The 20,544-nt window shown below is 45.4% G+C and overlaps 1 protein-coding gene across 11 annotated transcripts in view; it reads right to left on the reverse strand.

Annotated features, from left to right (window-relative positions):
* Positions 1–20,544, reverse strand: part of SLC25A19 (solute carrier family 25 member 19) — a 277,279-nt gene that overhangs the window by 229,367 nt on the left and 27,368 nt on the right. For 5 of the 11 annotated variants that reach the window (XM_085617023.1, XM_085617024.1, XM_085617020.1 and 2 more), the window contains 2 exons: positions 11,999–12,045; positions 1,334–1,518 (listed from right to left, as the gene is read on the reverse strand). In XM_085617023.1, coding sequence (XP_085473149.1) covers positions 1,334–1,465 — 132 coding nt within the window. In that variant the 5' untranslated portion in view covers positions 1,466–1,518; positions 11,999–12,045. Of the gene's footprint in view, positions 1–1,333; positions 1,519–11,720; positions 11,854–11,998; positions 12,046–20,544 lie in introns of all 11 variants that reach the window. The other 6 variants (XM_085617030.1, XM_085617029.1, XM_085617028.1 and 3 more) reach the window with 3 other exon arrangements.

The following is a 20,544-nucleotide window of genomic DNA, read 5'->3' on the forward strand; positions in this document are numbered from 1 at the left end:
ATAGTTGGCGTGATTGAGGATATCCGAATGCCGATACACGGCGTAATTTGATCGTTTTTCTATACTTTAATGTGTGTAGGGTTGTCATGTAATTGAACTAATATGTGTAAATATGCGTTTACATCTAATATAGAAGGTGGTGAGAACAGAATGCTATATAGCGTTTTTACAATCGTTGTTATGAGGAGCTGATATCATTGATATAAATGTTTACTGTCTGAATACTGATGAATGAAATGTTTTGTCACAATGAGAATAGATATTACATGATGTTCACACCGTTGCAAGATGGCCGCCGTACAACAGTACATCAGCGAGGCTTGCATGCCCGTCATTTGTTTTGCTACGGCGGAAGTGATGTCAATGAACTTGAATTTTAAAATGTCCGTGCGTGGTGTCTGTAACTAGACACTGAAGAAGGAATTTCCGAAACACGTCTGTTTGCTGTTTATCTGCTGATTAAATGAGAACTGATACGGAACCTCCCCGGGAGTGCTTAACTTTGTTGAAAGACGAGGACTTAGTTGGCAAGCCACCACGCGACAGCACCCGCCTGCGAGTGCCTTGGCTCATCTGGTGTAAACTTGGTAGCGGAATATATATTATATATATATATATATATATATATATATATATATATATATATATATATATATATATATATATATATATATATTCAAGCTCAGTTCCGTCGTTTGATGAGCCGGGTGCGGCAGACCGTGGCGGCGGGTCCACGAATTAATGTCAGCTCGTACTTCCTTTATCAAAAAAAGAAGGTGCCGCACTCCCGGGTAATTTAATGTTGATTTATTTCATCAAAAACAAAAGCGGGACGCGTTTCGGCTTGCGCGGATCGTTCACGCAGGCAGAGCACACAGGACCTCAATACAATACTTTTCTATGCCTGTTATGTATTTTCTGACACAAGCCAAATCACTGCACGCAGGACATTTAACTGATCGTGTACATTTCAACTTATAATAGCGATTTTGTTTATAATTCATGATTATTGATTTTTGCCACTTCTGACAGTAAATGTTTAAACATCCAGCTACATATGTACATCAATACATATTTCTCTGTTTTCTTGTTTTAGATCGATAAAACTTTGTTTAAAAAAAAGCATATATATTTTTTTTTTTACATTTTGTTCATTGCTTTTTGGTTAACATAACACAAATACGATACTAACATAGTCAAGTTTGTCATGGCTGCCCCTTCATTTGTTTGCAATTTCCACAATGGCTTTCTTGGTCAGAAACACATGGGTCCTCGTCTACATTCTACTCACAAAGGACGTACTCATCCCCTGGGCAACACGCTCTTAACTCACCTGGAATCGAATCTTGAGGACATCTAGTGGGCTGATCAAAGCCCGTGTGACAAACCCAGACAGAGAACCAGCAGCAGCCACCTTCACCGCAGAGCGGGCCTGACCTTCTGGCCCTGGGTCATATCCAACCATTGTTGACTTCTAGACTTCCCAAGGTCCTCCTAACCAATCAGAATGCAAGGAAGCTGGAGTAGGAAGCAGAAGGGACATGGCTGAAGAGAGCAGTAGAGTATTCAGAAAAGTGAGACTCAATGGGCTGCTAGCAGGTCTCTTTGCTTCAGGTAGATTTTATTCTCTGCAATAATCACTCTAAAAAAGAACATGTACAGGGCTACAGCACCAGTATCGCAATGCATCCCTTTGTGGCCTGCTATGAAAGAACCTGAACGCATACAGAGAAGGGCAATTGTATTTTCTGCAAACCCGAGCAAACATTGCACATACAAAATATAACAAAGAAACATTCATCAAGAAAAATATTAAATCAAAAACTGAAGAATGACCGGAAAACTATAAAGAAGTTCCGTACACAGATGGTTTTCATTGTGTCGTATAAATAATCGCACCTCTGAGGGACAGTCTGCCTTGCATGTATGTGCACACTAATGGGGGAGTTACTCTGTGTGTTAGGTCTCTAATGTGCCATCAATTGCTTCCCAACATACCCAATTCATAGGCTGGCAACCCCAAGATCGACTATGCCCTCTTGTGCACCGCATATTCCTCGATACACTGGCAAATACTTTGCTCCTTCTCAACCTTCCAACCCCACTGTCTGTGCTTCTATATCTATATATTTTTTTTAAAACAGAATTTTATTGGTTTTCAACAAGTATACATACAACCCTGTGGGCACCATGACAAATTGACGAGGAAGTCAAGATGTAGAACAAGTGTTCACAATAATAGCTCTAGCGACCTCCCAGGTGGGACTGTTCGCAAAAGAGTTCTACCAAAAATCACAAAGGTGCAATACTAAGTCTCCTGCATTCTCCCACGTAGAGCCCAAGAGCTAGGCCTATCCGTCGCCACACATGATCCAGGCCAACAATATACTTCAACATAAAAAACACCCCAACCACACCCCCCTCCCTCACTCCTAACCGCCCCAGCAAACCCCCCCACCCCAGACAAGCATGCCGCCGGTCACTAATATGGTCATAGAGGTAATCAGAGTCCCTGTACCACCTTTCTGAACTCCTACTTCATGGGTCCCAGCCTGTATCGAATGAGGAACACCAGGGGAAAGCCCCCCACCAGGCTCCCACCAGGCATGCCCTGTGTTCCCTCAGAAACGGATACCGCTCAGGAGGCCCCCACACCGTCCACCTCGTCAAGTGCACTCTCCTCGTCCCGAATCAGATGTTTGGCCAATTCCAGAAGAGCCACCCATGCCCGAGCCATTTTGAACGACTTTTCCTTCCCACTATGACGGGCCATACCTAATCTATAATTCCCTTCACTTTCTGCCCATTTCAGTAGCTCCCTATGCCAGCGTGCTAGAGCAGGACCCTGTCTCGCCTTCCAGTGGGCAGTGAGTTCTCTCTTGGTCAGGACCAGCCCCAGATCAATAAACTTGCTGGTAATCTTAGTCTTGGAAGTGTGTGGGAACCAGTGCAACAAGCAGACCCCTGGCATCATGTCTACCTCCCTCTCAGTCACAGTTGCCAATACAGTCGTCACCTCCCGCCAGTAGTCTCTCAACAGTGGACAGGCCCAGAACATGTGAAGAAAGCTCGCCCCTTCCTGAGTGCAACGAGGGCAAGTAGCAGATGCCCTAAAATATTCACTAATCTTGTGGGGTGTAAGGTAGGCCCGATGTAAGACATAGAATTGGATGAGCTGAAAGCGCGCATTGCGAGAGCTTTTGCACGCGCTTTCAACAATCATCTCCCAGGCTTTTTCCGCAATGGGCTCTTCCAGATCCACCTCCCACTTGATCCGCAACGCTGTCAAGGGGGGACGCATATCCCCAATGATCCGCCTGTAGAGGCAAGCTACCGCTTTGAAAGTTCCTGCCGCCATCACTATATACTGACAGGCGAGTGACGTGGCAGGCTCCGACAATCCCTGTCGCCAGTGCCTTCTGATAGCCGACGTCAGGGCCGCATGTAAGTGAAAGTCCCCCCTCGGGAGGTCATGCCGTTCCCTAAGATCATTAAAAGGGAGGAGTTTACCATCCTCGTATAGATCACCCACTGCGGTTACTCCCGCCTCCTCCCAGGCTAATAAATGGCTCCAATCACCCCCGTGAGGCAACACATCGCACATTCTCAGCGGGATCTCAGACGCATAAGGTATCCTGATGTGTGTCATCCTGGCCAGACACGCCCAGCACCGCCGCAACACGCGTAAGGCCGGCAGCAGCAAGGCATCCCGCAGCGGCACTCGCAACAGTACCCCGGTCAAGTGGCGCCAGCTCGGCTCCGATCCCCCATATCCTCAGGTCTTCTAACATGGCCCGCCACCCATTTCGTAAACCATTGGAACTGTGCGGCATAATAGTAAGCCTCTAGGTCCGGCAATGCAAATCCTCCCTCTGCCATGGGCCTCTGCAGAGTAGTCAGGGTGACTCTCCGTCTCCCAGTCCCCCACAGGAAACCTGTGATCAAAGTATTGAGCTGGGCAAAGAACTTACCCGGGATCCAAAGGGGAAGCGTCCCAAAGTAGTAGAGAAATCTGGGTAGTATGACCATCTTCACCAAGGCAACCCTACCTGCAACGGATAGCGGAAGAGTCCCCGAAAAATCAAAACAGGCCCGTGCGCTGCACACCGCTCACCCCAGATTGCCCTCCAAGAGGTCATCAGGAGCATGGTAGATCCTAGTGCCCAAATATGGTAAACACCTACATTCCCATGGGACGTCCTCTGCCCTCTGCTGGACTATCCTGCCCGGTCTAATGGGAAACAAGCACGACTTAGTCCAATTTATCCTGAGACCTGCCACCCTCCCAAGGTCTCCAACAAACCCCTCGCTCCACGAAGAGCGCTCTCAGCGTCCGGCAGAAACATGAGAAGATCCTCCACATACAATGCATTTGTCCCCCTACCAAGAGTCCAGAGTAATACTGGCCTGTCCGGGCATGTGCAGCCAAAGGCTCCATCGCCAGAGCGAACAATCAAGGGGACAACGGGCACCCCTGTCTCGTCCCCCTAGCTATTGTACAGGCCGCAGACACCAGCCCCCCTGTCTTCACCCTGGCAGTAGAAGCGCTATACAACAACGTCGCCCACCGTACAAAGTGTTCGCCTAAACCAAACTCCCGCAAAACATTAAAAAGGTAGGGCCACTCCAGGCTATCAAAGGCCTTTTCAATATCGACTGCAAAGATACAGGCCTTTTCTTTATCATAGGTGTCGGACCCCAAAATATGCATGAGGCTGCAGATATTCATCGCGGTGTTTCAGCTTGATCCTTATGGACCAGTGTTGGCATATGGGGCAGCAAACGAGCGGCCAGTTTGCGGCTCAAGATTTTATAGTCTAAATTAAGCATCGCGAGGGGCCTGTACGAGGAACACTCCCACGATGGTTTACCCGACTTAAGGAGGAGAACTATGAGAGCCTCTTGTGTAGTGGCAGGGAGGACGCCCTCATGCCTCGCCCTGTTGTAAAGGGCCACCTAGCAGGGCACTAGTACATCGGCATAGGCCACGTAAAACTCCACTGGAAACCCATCTGTACCCAGAGTTTTGTTTCTGACCATATGTTTTATGGCGCTGCGTACCTCACCCGCCTCAATGTCCTGCTCAAGAACTTCAGCGCCCCCGGCCTCAAGTTGAGGCAGTCCCCCACTCGACAGAAACTCTACATCCCCAGGAAGCCCAGAACCCAGTTTGCTCCGATATAACTCAGTGTAGTACCGTAAGAAATGATCATTAATGCCTTTTTGGGTGTAAATCACCTCTTCACCCTGGCCTCTCAATTCCAAGATCGCCGTGTGGAGCCTTATCGCGCTCCACGTGCGCCTTATCCATGTAGGCTTTATAATCAAAGCAACGCAGCCTCTCGAGCTGGACCACCAGTTCCTCCCGAGCTTAGAGTAACCCCTCCTGCCCATCCGGGCGTTCTGGGCACTCCATCTCCGAGTCGCGTACCTTCTGCTCTGCCTATAGCACGTCTTGAAGCAACACTTTACGCACTCCCACCACCTCACTCAGGCATTACCCCCTGACTACTGACTTAAAGGCGTCCCATTCAACCATCGGAGAGGACGCCGTATTGGCGTTAATTCTAAAATATTCTTCAATGACCGACTCAATAGTAGCACGGAACACCGGGTCCTCCAATGTATCAGGCCTAAGTCGCCAAGTGGGGATGGCAGGGCGGTCCCGCAACCAGTGCAGTATTACCAGCAATGGATTATGATCAGACGATGTCCTGGCCAAGTATTCACTGTGCACCCTCCCCCCATGAACGTCCGGGGAACTGAGGATCGAGTCCAACCGAACATGCAGGTCATGTAGTGATGAGAAGTAGGAATAGCCCCTGTCAGACTGGTGATAGGTCCTCCAGGTATCAGTCAGCCCCCATTGCTGCTGCCACTCCCCCGCATTGCAGCCAGTCTGTGAACCGGGGAGTCCATGAGGGGAGGGTGGGAGCGGTCCAAAGCAACGTCAGTAATAGTCACCCCCCCAAAAGCACTGAGCCTCTCAACAGGGGTGCCAATGTCCCAGAAAGATGTGCGTAAAAGGAAGCCTGATCCATATTAGGTACAAAAGGGGATGGTGATGGACGGAGTATCAGAACCAATCAAACACTCACACCCAGTCAACAGATCTGGGTTTGATCCATCACCGTTCTTTAGCCCACTCTGCCACCCCAGTTCAGACATGGCCATGTGCAAATCAGTCTGACCCTGTGCCTCATGGGAACAGTCCAGCCCGAACTGCCAAGCCATGCCTTCCCTGGACCGGAAACAAGTTTCCTAGGACCGGTTTCTGGCATATCAGCCGTCTTCAGCCAGGCTTGCTTGAATCCAGTGGCAAAGTGAGCAAGCCACACCTGCACTACTCTCCCCTTGACAGAGGGAAGGAATGCTTTGAGTGCAAGTAGGATCGCCCTGAGCTCCAAAAGTTTGATATGGAGCTAGAACTCCGCCCGAGACCAGAGGCCTCTGATTTCCACCTCTTCCATGTGGCAGCCCCATCCCAGGAGGGACGCGTCCGCCACTACTGTGTGCTCCGGTTGGGGAAGGGAAGAGGGATCTGCTGCTGACCCAACGCTGGTTCGTGAGCCACCACTGCAAGTCCTGTGCAGTGCCCTTCGAGATCTGGACTTAGTCGGACATGTTCCCCCGATGCGTCCACTGGAACTTCAGGTCCCACCTCAGAGCCCGCATATGCCATCTGGCATGATCGATCAGAAGGATGCAGGAGGCCCAGCAGCCTCAGTATACTCCGGACCGATACCCAGGACCAGGGCCGAAAGATTGGAATCATAGCCCGAATGTCCCGGACTCGCTGTTCGGGAGGATAAACACGAAACTGCGCCGTATCCAGAACTGCTCAGATGAAGAGGAGCTTCCGAGAGGGAATCAGGTGCGACTTCGGCACGTTGATGGAAAACCCCAGCAAATGCAGGAGGTCGGCCGTAGTCTGGAGGTGGGAGACGACTGCCAGGGGCGAGCCCGCCTTCAACAGCCAATCGTCGAGATAGGGGAAGACTGAAACCCCTGATGTGCGCAGATGAGCTGCGACCACCGCCATCACTTTCGTGAACACCCGAGGGGCGCTCATAAGGCCGAAAGGGAGCACGGTGAACTGAAAGTGCTCGTGGCCCACCGTGAACCGTAGGTAACGCCGGTGGGCGGGCAGGATGGGGATATGAAAATAAGCATCCTGCAAGTCCAAAGCTACCAGCTAGTCTTGCGGGTTTAGGGCAGACAAGACCTGAGCAAGCGTGAGCATCTTGAACTTCTCCTTCCGGAGGAAGCGATTGACGTTCCGGAGGTCTAAGATAGGGCGCAGACCTTTGTCCTGCTTTGGAACCAAGAAGTAGTGGGAGTAACAACCACAACCTACTTCTGGCATCGGAATGCGCTCGATGGCCCCCTTGGCCAAGAGAGCCATAACTTCCTGCTGGAGAAGTGCCAAGTGTTCCCCCAACATGCAGTGGTACTGTGGTGGCATGGCTGGAGGGGTAGATTTGAAGGAGTGGGAGTAGCGCCTTCGGACTATTTGCAGAACCCACCTGTCCGAGGTTATGGAGTGCCAGTGGGGAAGGTGATGGCGAATCCTGCCACCCACTGGCATCAGATGGGCCTGAAACACCGGACTAGGAATGTTTAGAGGCGGCGGTGGCAGGGGAGGTGGTGGACTGACCCGTCTGCTGCCCTCGGGACCCACCACGGCAGGTCCCATGACTGCGGCTGCGCTGAGACTGTGGCTGCGCAGCCTTGCAGGTATGAAAAGAACGCGCCTGCGCTCCCCGTCCTTGACCTCGAAAGGACCGTAAAGCGGACCCCGAGGGAGTACGCGTGGTGGCGAGATCCAAGGACTGGGCCATATCCCGAGAGTCCTTAAAGCGTTCCAGGGTGCCTTCCGCCTTATCACCAAAGAGGCATGTACCATCAAAGAGCATTTCCAACAGGGTGTTCTGGACATCCCCAGAGAAGCCAGTAGTTCGGAGACAAGCATAACGACGGAGCGTCACAGTTGTGGAAAGTGCCCTTCCGAGAGAATCGGCAGTGTCAAGCCCCCAACGAATAGTACATTTTGCAGCATCTCTCCCTTCGGTAATGGCTTGGGAGAGAACCGCCCGTGCTGCCACAGGGCACTGAGGCAGCACCTGTGCCATAGTGTCTCACACAGAATGGGAATAGCGGCCTAGCAGGCACGCAGTATTCACCGCCCGTAACCCAGAGCTGGCAGATGTGAAAATATTTTTCCCAAATTGCTCCAATTTCCTAGATTCCTTGTCCGGAGGAGCAGAAGGGAACGCACTCGGCGAGGCAGAAGCCTGGACAACCAAACTCTCAGGAGTCAGGTGTTGTGTGAGAAAGCTGAGATCGCCCGGCAATGTCAACGTGCCACACCCTTGTCTACAGGGACTCCCATGTTAGGTTTAGTCCAGGTGCCCAACAGGATATAAGTAAGCGCTGAAGGGCAGTAACGGCTCCGCAGAGGAGGACTGCGGCTGCAGGACCTCAGTTAAGAGATTGGTCCTGATAGGTACAGAAGGGAGCTCGAGGTTAAGACCCTCAGCTGCCCTACGTAAAACCACAGAAAAAGTCCCAACCTCCTCCGTGGCCACGGAAGAAGGGGACAGAGTACCAGGGTTTGGAGATAAATCCAGATCCACTGGACCCTCCACATCGCCTTCCCACTCAGGCTCATCCTTGCATTGAGCTGCAAGAGGGTCCTCAGACACCTCACAGTATTGCCCTTCGTCTACCGGTTGCTGAAGAGGCCGTTAAGGATAAGGTGCCCTGGGAAACGGGATAAACTCCCCTCCAAGAAATGGAATGGGAGGGTAAGATACCAGTTCAGCGCCATCCGGCGTCAGTGGCGGCGCCGCAGCCAGATCCACGGCCGGTGCCGAGGCCCAAGCCAAGGCCGGAGGCACCGCAGGGTATGGTGCTGGCGTAGCCGAAGCCAGAGGCGGCAGCACGGAGGCAAACCCTTCCTACGGATCCGCGGGGCACGAACGCGCTCTGGAGGGACCCGGCAGGGCAAACAAATGGCGCAAGGTCGAAATAAAGGCCTGCACCTCGTCCGAAGTTGCGTGCATGCCCGGAAGGGGTGGGTAGGCCGCAGGCAACGACGGAGGCTCCAACGGAGCCGTGGGGGAGTTACCGCGTCCCGCAACCGGTGAGGGGCAGAGGAAGAGACGTCACTTCTTCGACTTTTTATGGCGCCTAGACTTACCTGTCCCAGATTCCGACGAGCGATGCTGATGGCTCCGCGACCGGTCCCTTGACCTCCCACGGGATCGGGACCTCGATCGGCACGGATCTCCAAAAACTTTCGGGAATGCTCCCGCAAAGCTTTTGGCGCCATGGCCCGACAATCGGGGCACGCCTCGGGGTCATGGGCGTGCCCCAAGCAGAAGAAACACACGTCGTGAGGGTCCGATACCGACATGTTTCGACGGCAGGCCCTACAGGACTTAAACCTGGGCATCCCTATTGCACCAGGAGTCAAGTATAAGACAAATCAAGTTGTCAAAAACCAAGTTAAAACTTTTAACTAGGGGTACCGCTCTCTCTCGGATCTGCGCTGCTGCGCGGAAAAGAAAGAACTGACATCAGCGCATGTGGGCGCGTCTAAGTATCTCTGACGATGTCATCTCAGCGGCTACGCCGCCAGCGACTTACGCGGAGCCATACGACGACACCTACTGATGCACAGGGGTACTGCTGACGAAAAACTTTCCGGATTCAGTCTGACGCCTGGGGATATTCTACGGTAAGGAATCTATCACTAACGTGTCCCTTTCAGATTTCATGTTTATTTGTCCACTGGACAAGTAGGCCCAACCCAGCCAGTTTACAGTACCAAAATACGGATCTGTGAAAGAGGACTGTATGTCACTATGCCAAGATGTGTATCCTAAGGGATGTAATAAGTACCCGTAAACCCTGAATAGTGCTCATTTTGAATCAATACAGAGAGCCTAGGAACATTATAACAAAAAGTAACATGGGATGCAATAAGCAATATAGGCTTAAGGATTTACAATGGCTTTAGAGAAATGAGGGAAAAATATTGAGGTGGAAGATACACAAGATGGTGTAACATTTAAATAGCCATAATGTCTTCCATCCTGATGTGATTAAGCTGAAACTTTGTAATCCTAGTTGACATATATCAAAATACAGAAGGCTATAACAGAAGAGTTTGGAGGTATAAAATAAACTATGGGATGTGGATATTATGAGAAAAGATATACCGCACAAGCTGTGGATAACTCTTGCTTCCAATTTTTTTTAAATCATAGTTGAGTGTTTGGTTTGCTTGGATAGATTTTCAATGTTTTATGTGTATGATGTATATAAATCCTAATGAAATGTATGGATTGTAAAAATTGATTTACAACAAAGAACTGTATAGAGATTTGTTTTGCAATTTTTGGGGATCCACATGTATTAGTAAAGTAGTGTAATGGATATCATGTATAATTTATATATTAAGATGTGAATCCATATGCATAAGTTGTTGAACCTTGCATTTATCATTTATTAATACAAAAAGAATCTACTACTAAGTGCTCTATTGCCATGCTCGGAGATCAGCTTGCATTGCTAACGGGGATCCCAGTATAAAAACGTGCACCCATAATTCACTAGTTTAAAGCTGCTCATAATGCTTCCAGATTCTTCTTGATTATATGGAAATACAAGCAGAAGCATGAAAGAGTGGCGATTGCTTTCAGAATAAAATGTACACAAAAAATACTTGATGAATGCCAATATTTCCCCACAGAACATATCTGCATTGATTCTTCAATATCAGTTTCTGTTTTACTTGATTCTACTGTAGATCTAGGTATGGAGCGTCTATTAAGCTAATGTCTCTTAATCTTTCTGGTCCACTGTTGAGCTTCTTCTTGTAATATGAGATCAATTAGAAGTAAACAAGATGTTGGTTTGTTGATGACTATTGATGCTGCATCTTTAATTTCCTTCTTCAAGCCATTATAAAAGGCAGCTGCCACTCATTCATTAGTCTACCCAGCTTCAAATCCTGGCTCTTGGAACTAGATAATGTATTGTACCAGGTCATTCCTCTTTTGTATTAGAGATAACAATCTCATAGCAGCCAAATGTAATGGCTGTCTTTTATTAAACACACTAGAGATGCACTTTAAAAGATGTACCCAGTTCAGCCCAATTGGATTTTCATTGTTAACTGAAGCAGTCGCCCACAGGACAGCATTCCTGGTGAGATAGGATAATAAAGGTATCTTCTTCTCATCAGTTTGAAATTAGTGTGGGCGATTTAAAATGGCTTTGAGCTATAAACACCTGCAATTGCTGCAGGTCCCTAGAAATCTTTTCTTAAGACACCAACCCTAGTCCAGAAATCAGGTTAGCAATTATTATTGTATTTGTAGGAATTTTATTTGTAGGAGTTGTACTCAGTTCTCCTGCCACCATGGTTATAATTTGTGGGACCAGTACTGCACCAACCAGAAAAGTATGCTTGATGTTTCCTAAATCTGTTATCATAATTAGCAAAAAATAAGAGCTTGGTAATTGTCTAGACCATTAACTGTATATGGTTAATGTCGGAATCCATGCCACGATAATTGTGGGGTCACACACTCTCTCACAAGTCTACTTTTAAATGAAACTATGGCACCAATTATCAATGCTAATACACCATTCCCCCGAATGAATGGAAAGTGCTCATGGAGATTGGTAACTGCTGCGTTTGTGCTCACCAGAGGCGAAAATGGGGTGATGGAGGAGAGGGAAATAAACACTGGAGTTGGTTCCACCTTTCTGGTCTGCTATCGGGTGCACATCTTAGCTCGTCCCCTCAGGGCTTTACTATGGCTTCTCAAAGGTGTGTCTCTTAAATATAGCATATAAAAACATAAATTAAGATTTCACCCCAAATTTTCCAGCTTATTTGTAATTATTGTGTAACAATACACACTTTCGTGAAACTCCAAGAACAGGGTGGTTGATGACCACGGATAGTTTCAGGAAAACTCACCAGACTCTGGATCATAAGCAGTACACATGTGCAGAACGTCAACAGATCTGGCAGAAAAGAGCAAAAGGGAAAGGTACTGGTAAAAGAGCAGGGGAAAACAACAAACGTGAAAGAGAATGCTAACATTGAACAACACTTTTCGGCAATGGGGAGGCGCACGACAAAACAAGTTAGAAGGCAACTTCCTCCATCCAACAAACTCTACTTGCCTTAATCCATACATGCTCTGCCTGTTCTATTGGTCAGCCAACTGCCCCTAACCTGACCCCTCCCCAGTCTTCTCAAATCTAGTCCCAACCCTCTCCATTCACTCCATTGTGGAATTAGTTTCCCTGCTGCCTTCTTTTGTTTACTTAGCTCTTTATTGTTTACCAGCATTAATCTCAAGTTAATGACACAAGGCTCTGATATTGCTACAGTGGTTATATAGGATAGGAATTCCCTGTGGGTCTGTACGCACATACAACCTAACATGTTTTACCAACTCCTAACCGCTCTCTTTTCACACGGGAAAAAATTGGAAATTTACATCTGACAAGGGAAGGAGTAAAGCTTCGTCCAGCGTGGAAGAAAGGGAGTTGTAATAACATTTTATTTAAAATTGCTCAGCAGACTACTACGTGAAGAAATATACATGTTTACAAAATAGACTTCACAAACGTTTGCTACGAGTACAGTTTCCAGGCCTAAATCTGTACACGTGTGAATTCCTTAAAGTCGTAAACATGCACCAGTGTAAGGACACATACTGCGAGTGCACTTTTGCGATTTAGGCCCCCCAATATATTTTCATGTTGCCAGAAAAGGTTTTAAACTGACTCTCCATTTGTAAACTATTTTGAAAATATTGGTATGATGGAAAACAGGTTTTACTAAATGAGAACTGTGAAATGGTATTTACAACTGCTCAAAACATTATTTTTTCAAGCAGCACATTTTGTTGTGTATATTTTATTTTGAAAGTAACCATTCACCAATCTTGATTTTAGACTTATGCATACACATTTACTTTCTTTTACAGCTCAACTCATCCCAATGTAGGTTGTCAGAGCGCTTTACATCACACACAGCAACAGTACATCATTCAGGTATATAAATCAACAGGACATGTTACATAAAACAGTGAGTTACAAGATTTAGAAGTTCTATTGTTCATATTGGTATTGTATTGTAATATTTATAAAGCGCTTAGCCCCTATGTGGGAGGCTTAAGTGCTAGCCTACATGGGTAGCTCACTACACCCTGTAGGGTGTGTGGTTGTAAATGTGTTGTTGTGGTTTTGATCTTGTGTGGTGTAATGTTGTGAGCATGCTAGTAGTTGGTGGGGCGGAGCTGTGGTGAGGGGAAGAGGAGGAGTGACGGGAAGAGCGGGCAGTTAGAGTAGGGACAAGAAGGTGAGAGGAAGGAAAATAAAGGATTCCGTCAAGTAAGTCCCTTGTGTAGTGTTTTCCCGTTGTGTGTGATGACCACTGAGGTACGGTTATCATGTTAGGAAACGCAGGGCTTAACAGTATAATGGATGGTGAAGTGTGAGAGAGAGAGAGAGAAGTGGAGTTAGTTGTTTTTAGTAAGTGGGCAGCTTGGAGCAGCTCTGTTAGGCTATTTCTCATGATCACAGCCTACTCAGCTGGTTGCTGCGTTGGACTGTTCATTCTGAGAGATTCTGTTTAAAGTTGATGGTCCTGAACAGACATAGGTTAGAGGGAGGATGCAGAGATCTCCTGGGATGGACTCTTGTTAACATCATCCCATATGTCTGTTCAATTGGTAATGAGTTGTTTATTGCTGTGGACAAGGTGCAGATGCTGCAGAAATGAACCGAACAGTGAGTATAGACAACTGCCTTATTGAATCGTATACATACAAGTTTTACTGCTTATAGCGATACAAAACATGCCTTATTGACAGACAATCTTTTTTTTTTTACATTTCCTTATTATGTTTTGGTTAGCACCAATACATAGCATTACATACATTCAGAATACATTTATATTGTGTCGCTTATCATTTTAGAAGCTTTCTAGAAATCTACCACTGCATGGTACATAGAGATATGCAATGGTATTCATCTGCAAGTGACGGTGGAACATTTTACACAGAAGTATATTGCATGCATGCAGAAAGAAAGAAACACAGAAGAGTGAACATAGCAGGATATGGATGGCATTTAGTTAACATGCATTGGCAAAGCCAATAGGTCATGCCTTTAGGACCTACTGGTTTGCCAATAGTTGTTATCCATGCTGCACAGCATACACATTTATGTGCAGCATGGCTAAATAAGAAAATAAGTGTGCCTACAAAATTATGCAGCTGGGTTTTTTCTTTTTATTTGATACTCCAACTCTGATTGGTAAATAAAAAGAAATGCTCATAATCATTCATAATTTTTTTTTTAGAAAGCAGGCGGTGGGAATCATAACAGGCACCTGGCACAGAAGTAGCATAGCAGCATGGGTGCAAAGCAGGTGGGGGAGGAAACGGGTGGGAGAGGCCGGAAACACCACAGGGTGGGTGGGAACTGAAGCAACACAGAGGCCGGAAGCAACATGGAGGAAGTGGGTGGGGGGAAGCAACACAGAGGGGCCCAGGGTGAGCAAAAGAGCAAGAGGGAGAACAAAATGGAGTGGGGGAGAGAAGCAAACAGATGAGAATGCAGCATGGATTCAGAAGAGGAGAAGCACATGGGCGAAAAAAGCGTGTTTCGGGAGCACACAAGTGCATTACGAAAGGGATGGGAGTGAAAGCAGAAATATTTCATGAACAAATGTTTATCCATTTTATAAGTTGTACGCCATTTTGCAGTTCATGTTAATATATTGCTCTTTTTCTCATCGTCTGTGGAGAGACTGTGACTGTGTACGTGCTGTTGATGGCGTGCAAACACCAGGTGCAGGATGTTTTTAGCTTAGTGGGTTTTCTTGGAATGTGCTTGTAGGCAATTTCGGTGCACACCCTGAATTAGCCTCCTGATTATCGCCCGACTATAATGATTTATTGTGGTCTTAAGTGCAATGTTCTCCTCAACTGTATAAAACGGCTGCTGACCTCAACCCCCAGCAGAACAGTGTAGTTGGTCGCTGGCTGTTCTCGTTCAAGCTAAAGCAAATAAACTTTGCTTGCTGACTGCTTACCACTGTGTTTGTCTGTGATTTGTTTAGAATGAGAAGTTTACTTTAACAAATGGTGCTGAAACCAAGATCGTAAGTCTGAACCCAGTTGGAGTAAGTGCCACAGTTGAAGGACCGAGAGATCCAGAAGACTCCGAAGGGTATGACTGCTGAGGGGAGCCCGGTTGCCTGCAGTCGCAGTACATGGGATCTCCTGGGACACCCTATGACATGTGACCCACTTGGCTGAATCCGAATGAACCAAGCCTTTGTTGCCTTGACATAGTAAAATACAATTGTCACCTAACAGGTGAGGAGGCGAGGAGTTTAAAAAAGTGGGTGGTTTAAGTGCCCCTTGAATGGTTGTTTGCGGGTGGTTGGAGTCCCCTGACCGGATTGAGACCTCATTTAGAGTTACAGGTGGTTTGAGCCCCCTGTCTTGTTATATCAGTATTGATTTTGTTCCTCCTAACCATGGTTTGTTGTGTTAGTAAAAATACTGCCTGTACAGCAACTTGCTGTCGCAAATAGTATTAAGAAGTTGCACAGTCCACACCTGCACTTGGTAGTCCGGCATGGTATGTAATGAAGAAAAAGGGTCTCTAGGCAGGCCCATTTCTAAAACAGTGCCATGATTATACTAAAGACAATCCAGATTTACAATGACCAGAAATAGTATCCTTTGGCTAAGTTGGATTTTATGTCAAGACCCAGAGGCTAATATTATGCAATAAAATAGGATCCATTGACAAGCTAAGTTGGATTATTTGTGACAATGTTTAATGGATAGGGAAAGACAGGGAAGGATTTGATTATTGCAGTAGGAGACTTTACATTGCTGAGATGACTATGCACGGGACTGAAACTACAGGGTACCCTGGGAGGGAACTGAAAGGGGAAAAGCCAGAGCCAACAAAAAGAAAAAGAACAAAGAAAGAGTGGTAGAGATAGAACGAGAAGTAGAACCGTCAGCTCATAAAGCTCTTGACGATAAACCCATAGGTCATACATCAGATGTCCCCTCAGCTCCCAGCAGGGACTGGGACCTCCTGATAGAACATATACTAATAGTCCCGAACTCATCCTTATACCCCTGCAAGATCAATGCAGCAGCACAAACAACATTCTTCTTATACTGTCCGACCCTAGAAGTTGCACAGACTGAACAACAATTATTGAAGGTAGAAGGGGATGAGAATGAAACAAGAAGACTTAGATCAGATACTCAGATGACGAAAGAAGAACAGGAAAGGGTAGAACACATGTATCATGCCTAGGCTTTCCTGTTTTCAGTTTCTTTTTTTGGTAAATTCTGGTGGATTTTTTTCCCCAGTGTTTTCAATACCTTAAAAAAACAGTGGTTATCAGTGGTTACACATTTTAAAAACAAAAGAAAGTGTTTTTCCAGTGTTTATGGAACTTTTTGCTTTTATTATGGCTTGCTTTCTGCACTGATAGTGCATGGTATATAGACAGTGTAGGTACAGTGTAAATGAGGTCCAAATACATTTTTACAAATCAAACTTATCGTAGTACACCATACAATACTTCTTCAGTGAGTCTTTGGTCATGCGCACTCGCTCTTTCCTTCCCATGTAATCTTTTTATCTGTGAAAAAGCCCTCTCAACATTGACACTTGAGACAGGCAACGCCAAAATAGCCAGTATACAATTTGCTAACTCTGGCTACTGACATAGCTTTCCATGCCAAAACTGGTGCACCTGAAGATTGGGATTCTCTGCGACAGGTTCTGCAACACATGCGTTGAACTGGGCGCATATGCCCTCAAGAGTTATTAAAGCGGTCAAAAATGAGGCAGTACTTTTGAAACTTTGGAGAAAATTTCCCTTTACGGAAGGGATCTATAACTTGTGCAGAGTACTACAGTGAGGCTTCATTGACTTCAAATGCCATGATTGGTGAAGGGCTATTTCTCATACATTGTAAAATAAAAGCTCCCGAATTGCTCCTCAACATGTTTTTGCTTACCATGTGGCAAGCCTTCTTACATGGAATATGTTGCAGTGCCAAAGTCACTAAAAGCGTTGCCCAGCCTAATCTCAAAGAGATGTTTCAGATCTACACCAATTATGCTGAACACTTGGTAGACAAGGATGTTTTTAGAATCTAGTTTTTTTGTTATGTGCACTACAGCAGTCATGCTTTCCTGTAAAAATCACAAAATGCAGTAGAGTTTATTTTTTTTTCAAATCACTATCAATATGTGACCAAAGATCCTAACCTTTCTTGCCTTTGGTATTTTGGTATCACTGAGCAAATATTCTGTAAACAGTTGCCACATGGATAATATAGCATTCAAGGCCTCTAGGACTTCGAACCACCAGCTACGTGACACAGTTGGGATGGCTCTTTCTTTGATGCCACACAAAGCACAAAATGAGAAATATTTGCCTTTTAGTTTCCGTGCATAACAAAACAGTGCACCAGAATGGACTACAATGTCAATAGCATTCTTCATTAACTCCGAAGATTGTAAAGATGCTTTCAACATACAATCTAACAAGTGGCAAGGATCTCTTACAGGGAAGCACTTCAGCTCAAGTAACAATGTTGACTGGTCATCACACAACTTTTTCATATAAGTAGCTAAATCCCTGCAAATACAAACAAATTCACTCCAATCTTTGTTGAACTTGGTAAGGACTTTTTGCAGCAGCATTCCAAGTGACACTGCGTTCCATGTTTTCCAAAAGTCTGGTGTCATGTTTTTACCAGTATCCCAGATGCTTTGCGACTGCACTCTTTTCTCATATACCCCTCACTATACCTTGCATTAAATGTTTAAAGCCTGGGGTGTTTGGCAATTCACCTACTATCAATACTGACTCACTAGAAAAGGGGGCTGATGTATCAAGGGATTTTACCCATTCACTGTGGGTAAATGTGATGATACATATTGATAACGATTCTTATGAAACCGACATTTTTCCTATCAGTGAAAGACTTAAACGTAGCAAAAAAATCAAATATGATTTTGATATTTCCCGATTCTCTCTAGTTTATAAAATAAATAAAAAACACCTAAAACATGCTTCTAACTCCTGTATCTTTAGACCAAAGACCACAAAACTGAAAAAAGGAAGAAAAAACAATATTTTAGTGATATCCCTAAACAACAAAACTCATGCAGAATAATGTTAGCCCAGTCTTTCTTACTGCTACCTTATATAACAAAGTTACATTGTATTGGTCCCTTCAGGAAGAAATAAAAGCTACTCTTTCACTCTCCTTTTCCTTTCTTTGAATGGCATTTAGTTTGCGGTTGTTCTGTTTTCTTTTCAGTGTTTATATGTTTACACTGGTGGGGGCTATTTCCCTTCCGGTGAGATTTTATCAGTTATTACAGGTTTAAACCTAAAACCAGTCAGCCTAATCATGCCATAATGAAAGAGGGTTTAAAGGCCTATGGTAATATTTTCTCCGCCAATGTTAACTTTAGGATGAAGCATCACCTACTGTGAATGGTCTTTGATCAAATATAATATATGTGTATGGATTGGTTTATACCTTACCCCCTAGTCAGGGCTATCCTCAGTTATCCCCACTCCAAGATGCTAAGGACAATGAGGAACGTTTAAAAGATACTCATTTACCCCTTTCTGACCAGACGGCCTATACATCGACGTTTACCAAATTGGTAGACAAGATACAGGATCAAATAGATGAATTTGATCGCCAGGCACTGCAACAACAAAAGGATAAGAAACTATTGTCATCCCAAAATAATGTAGAACAAACAGTAACCCCCTTGTGTGTTATGCTTGGTAAAGTGCTGCCATTGAGAAAAGTACCAGGCTTGGAGGTGGTAAATGCAACTAGGTAGGTTCATGTTCAATTGTCGCGCACTTAACTCCCTCACTTTTGTCACACAGCACCCCAACATAGGAGAAAACCTGGATGAATGGTATTCCCAAACAGAAAGCCCATTTGAGGGTCACTCCCATGACATTGGATGATATAGAACAGATGTATCATTGTACCTGACGATTTATGGTCAGAGTTGAGGAAGAAGACAGCGCAGAATTTGAGCTAGATTGGAACCCCTTGGCACAGAGAGATAAGACAGGATGGCCGGGACCAAACCCTATGAGGATATTCGGAAATTGGCCGGTCACTTAGTAAAGAATCTTTTTAGCATGCAAACAGGAGGCTGAAGAGAAGGTGTCAGCCTATTTTTCTAGGATTCAAAAGGGTTTTACGACATATAGAGGGATACCGATGGACAATGAAAGTGCACAGTTCACCGTGAGTAGCTATTTGTGAAGGACTTGAGGAACCAATATAGAGTGGCCATACAGACTTCTAAACCTACATGGGGACATAAGACTTCTGCAGAGGTGCTGACCCTGCCTCGGCATTATGAGACTTTAAATCAGGAGGAGGATAAGGTGAAGGGCAAGAAACAAAGGGAATTACAACAGACACAGCAATATCAAAACAAGAGAAGAGGGGGGAGAGCTCCGATGTGGACCAGTTCAGCCCCTCCCCGACCAAGAAACATGTTTCCTCCAGGTACATGCCATAACAATGGCTGCCATGACCATTGGGTTTGAGAAAGTCCACACCACCACACAAAGAGAGGGAGAGGTAACAGTACGGACAGAAGCAGATCCCAACCACACTATTCTAGTCATATGCAACAAGGGGAAAATAACTCATCAGAATAATATTGACTCAACACTGTGCGATAACTACAAGCCCAAATGACAGCGTTGACAATGCATGAAATAAAAATAAATGAGAAAAAACAAGGACCCCCCTGAACAATGGATAGTTCAATTCCTAGGACAGGGACTTGAATAGTAATGACAAAAACTCCTAGGCAATATCAATAAAGTAAACAAATTACACAATATCTATGACAATAAGAAGACCAAGGAAGACGAAAAAATATGTTCAAATTTGTTACTATTTTAATAATTTCTTCTCATATTATTTAAACAAATTATATTTATACAAAACATCTAAAAATGAAACAATATTTAACACATTACATTTAATCAATATGTATAAATAAAAAGTTAAAAAGTGGCAATATCTTTATTAACTCGACGCGCGTTTCAGTGTATACAACGCCTTCTTCAGGAAAGCCACACAATTATAGATCCCGTTTCAAGGTGATGAGTTCCTAGTGATTAAAACTTGCAACTCCATAGTTGGTGGATGTCTTTAATTCTAATAAATGGCTGATTAAAATGCAATGCACCGGATGTGCAACAATGTCTTATTAATTTTAAAATCAACAGTTTCACGAAAAGGTCTGATGTCTGGTTGTCAAACAAGCTTCGTATATGTATATTGGAAAAGCGGTGTGGTCCTACTTAATGTTAAAATCAGTGAAATTATATTCTGGAACGCCTCTTGCAATAGAAGAAATTCAACGAAGAAACTGGAACAAGCACTGGATATGTGA

The sequence above is a fragment of the Triturus cristatus genome, chromosome 7 (genome assembly GCF_964204655.1).
Source record: "Triturus cristatus chromosome 7, aTriCri1.1, whole genome shotgun sequence".
Lineage (NCBI taxonomy): Eukaryota > Metazoa > Chordata > Amphibia > Caudata > Salamandridae > Triturus > Triturus cristatus.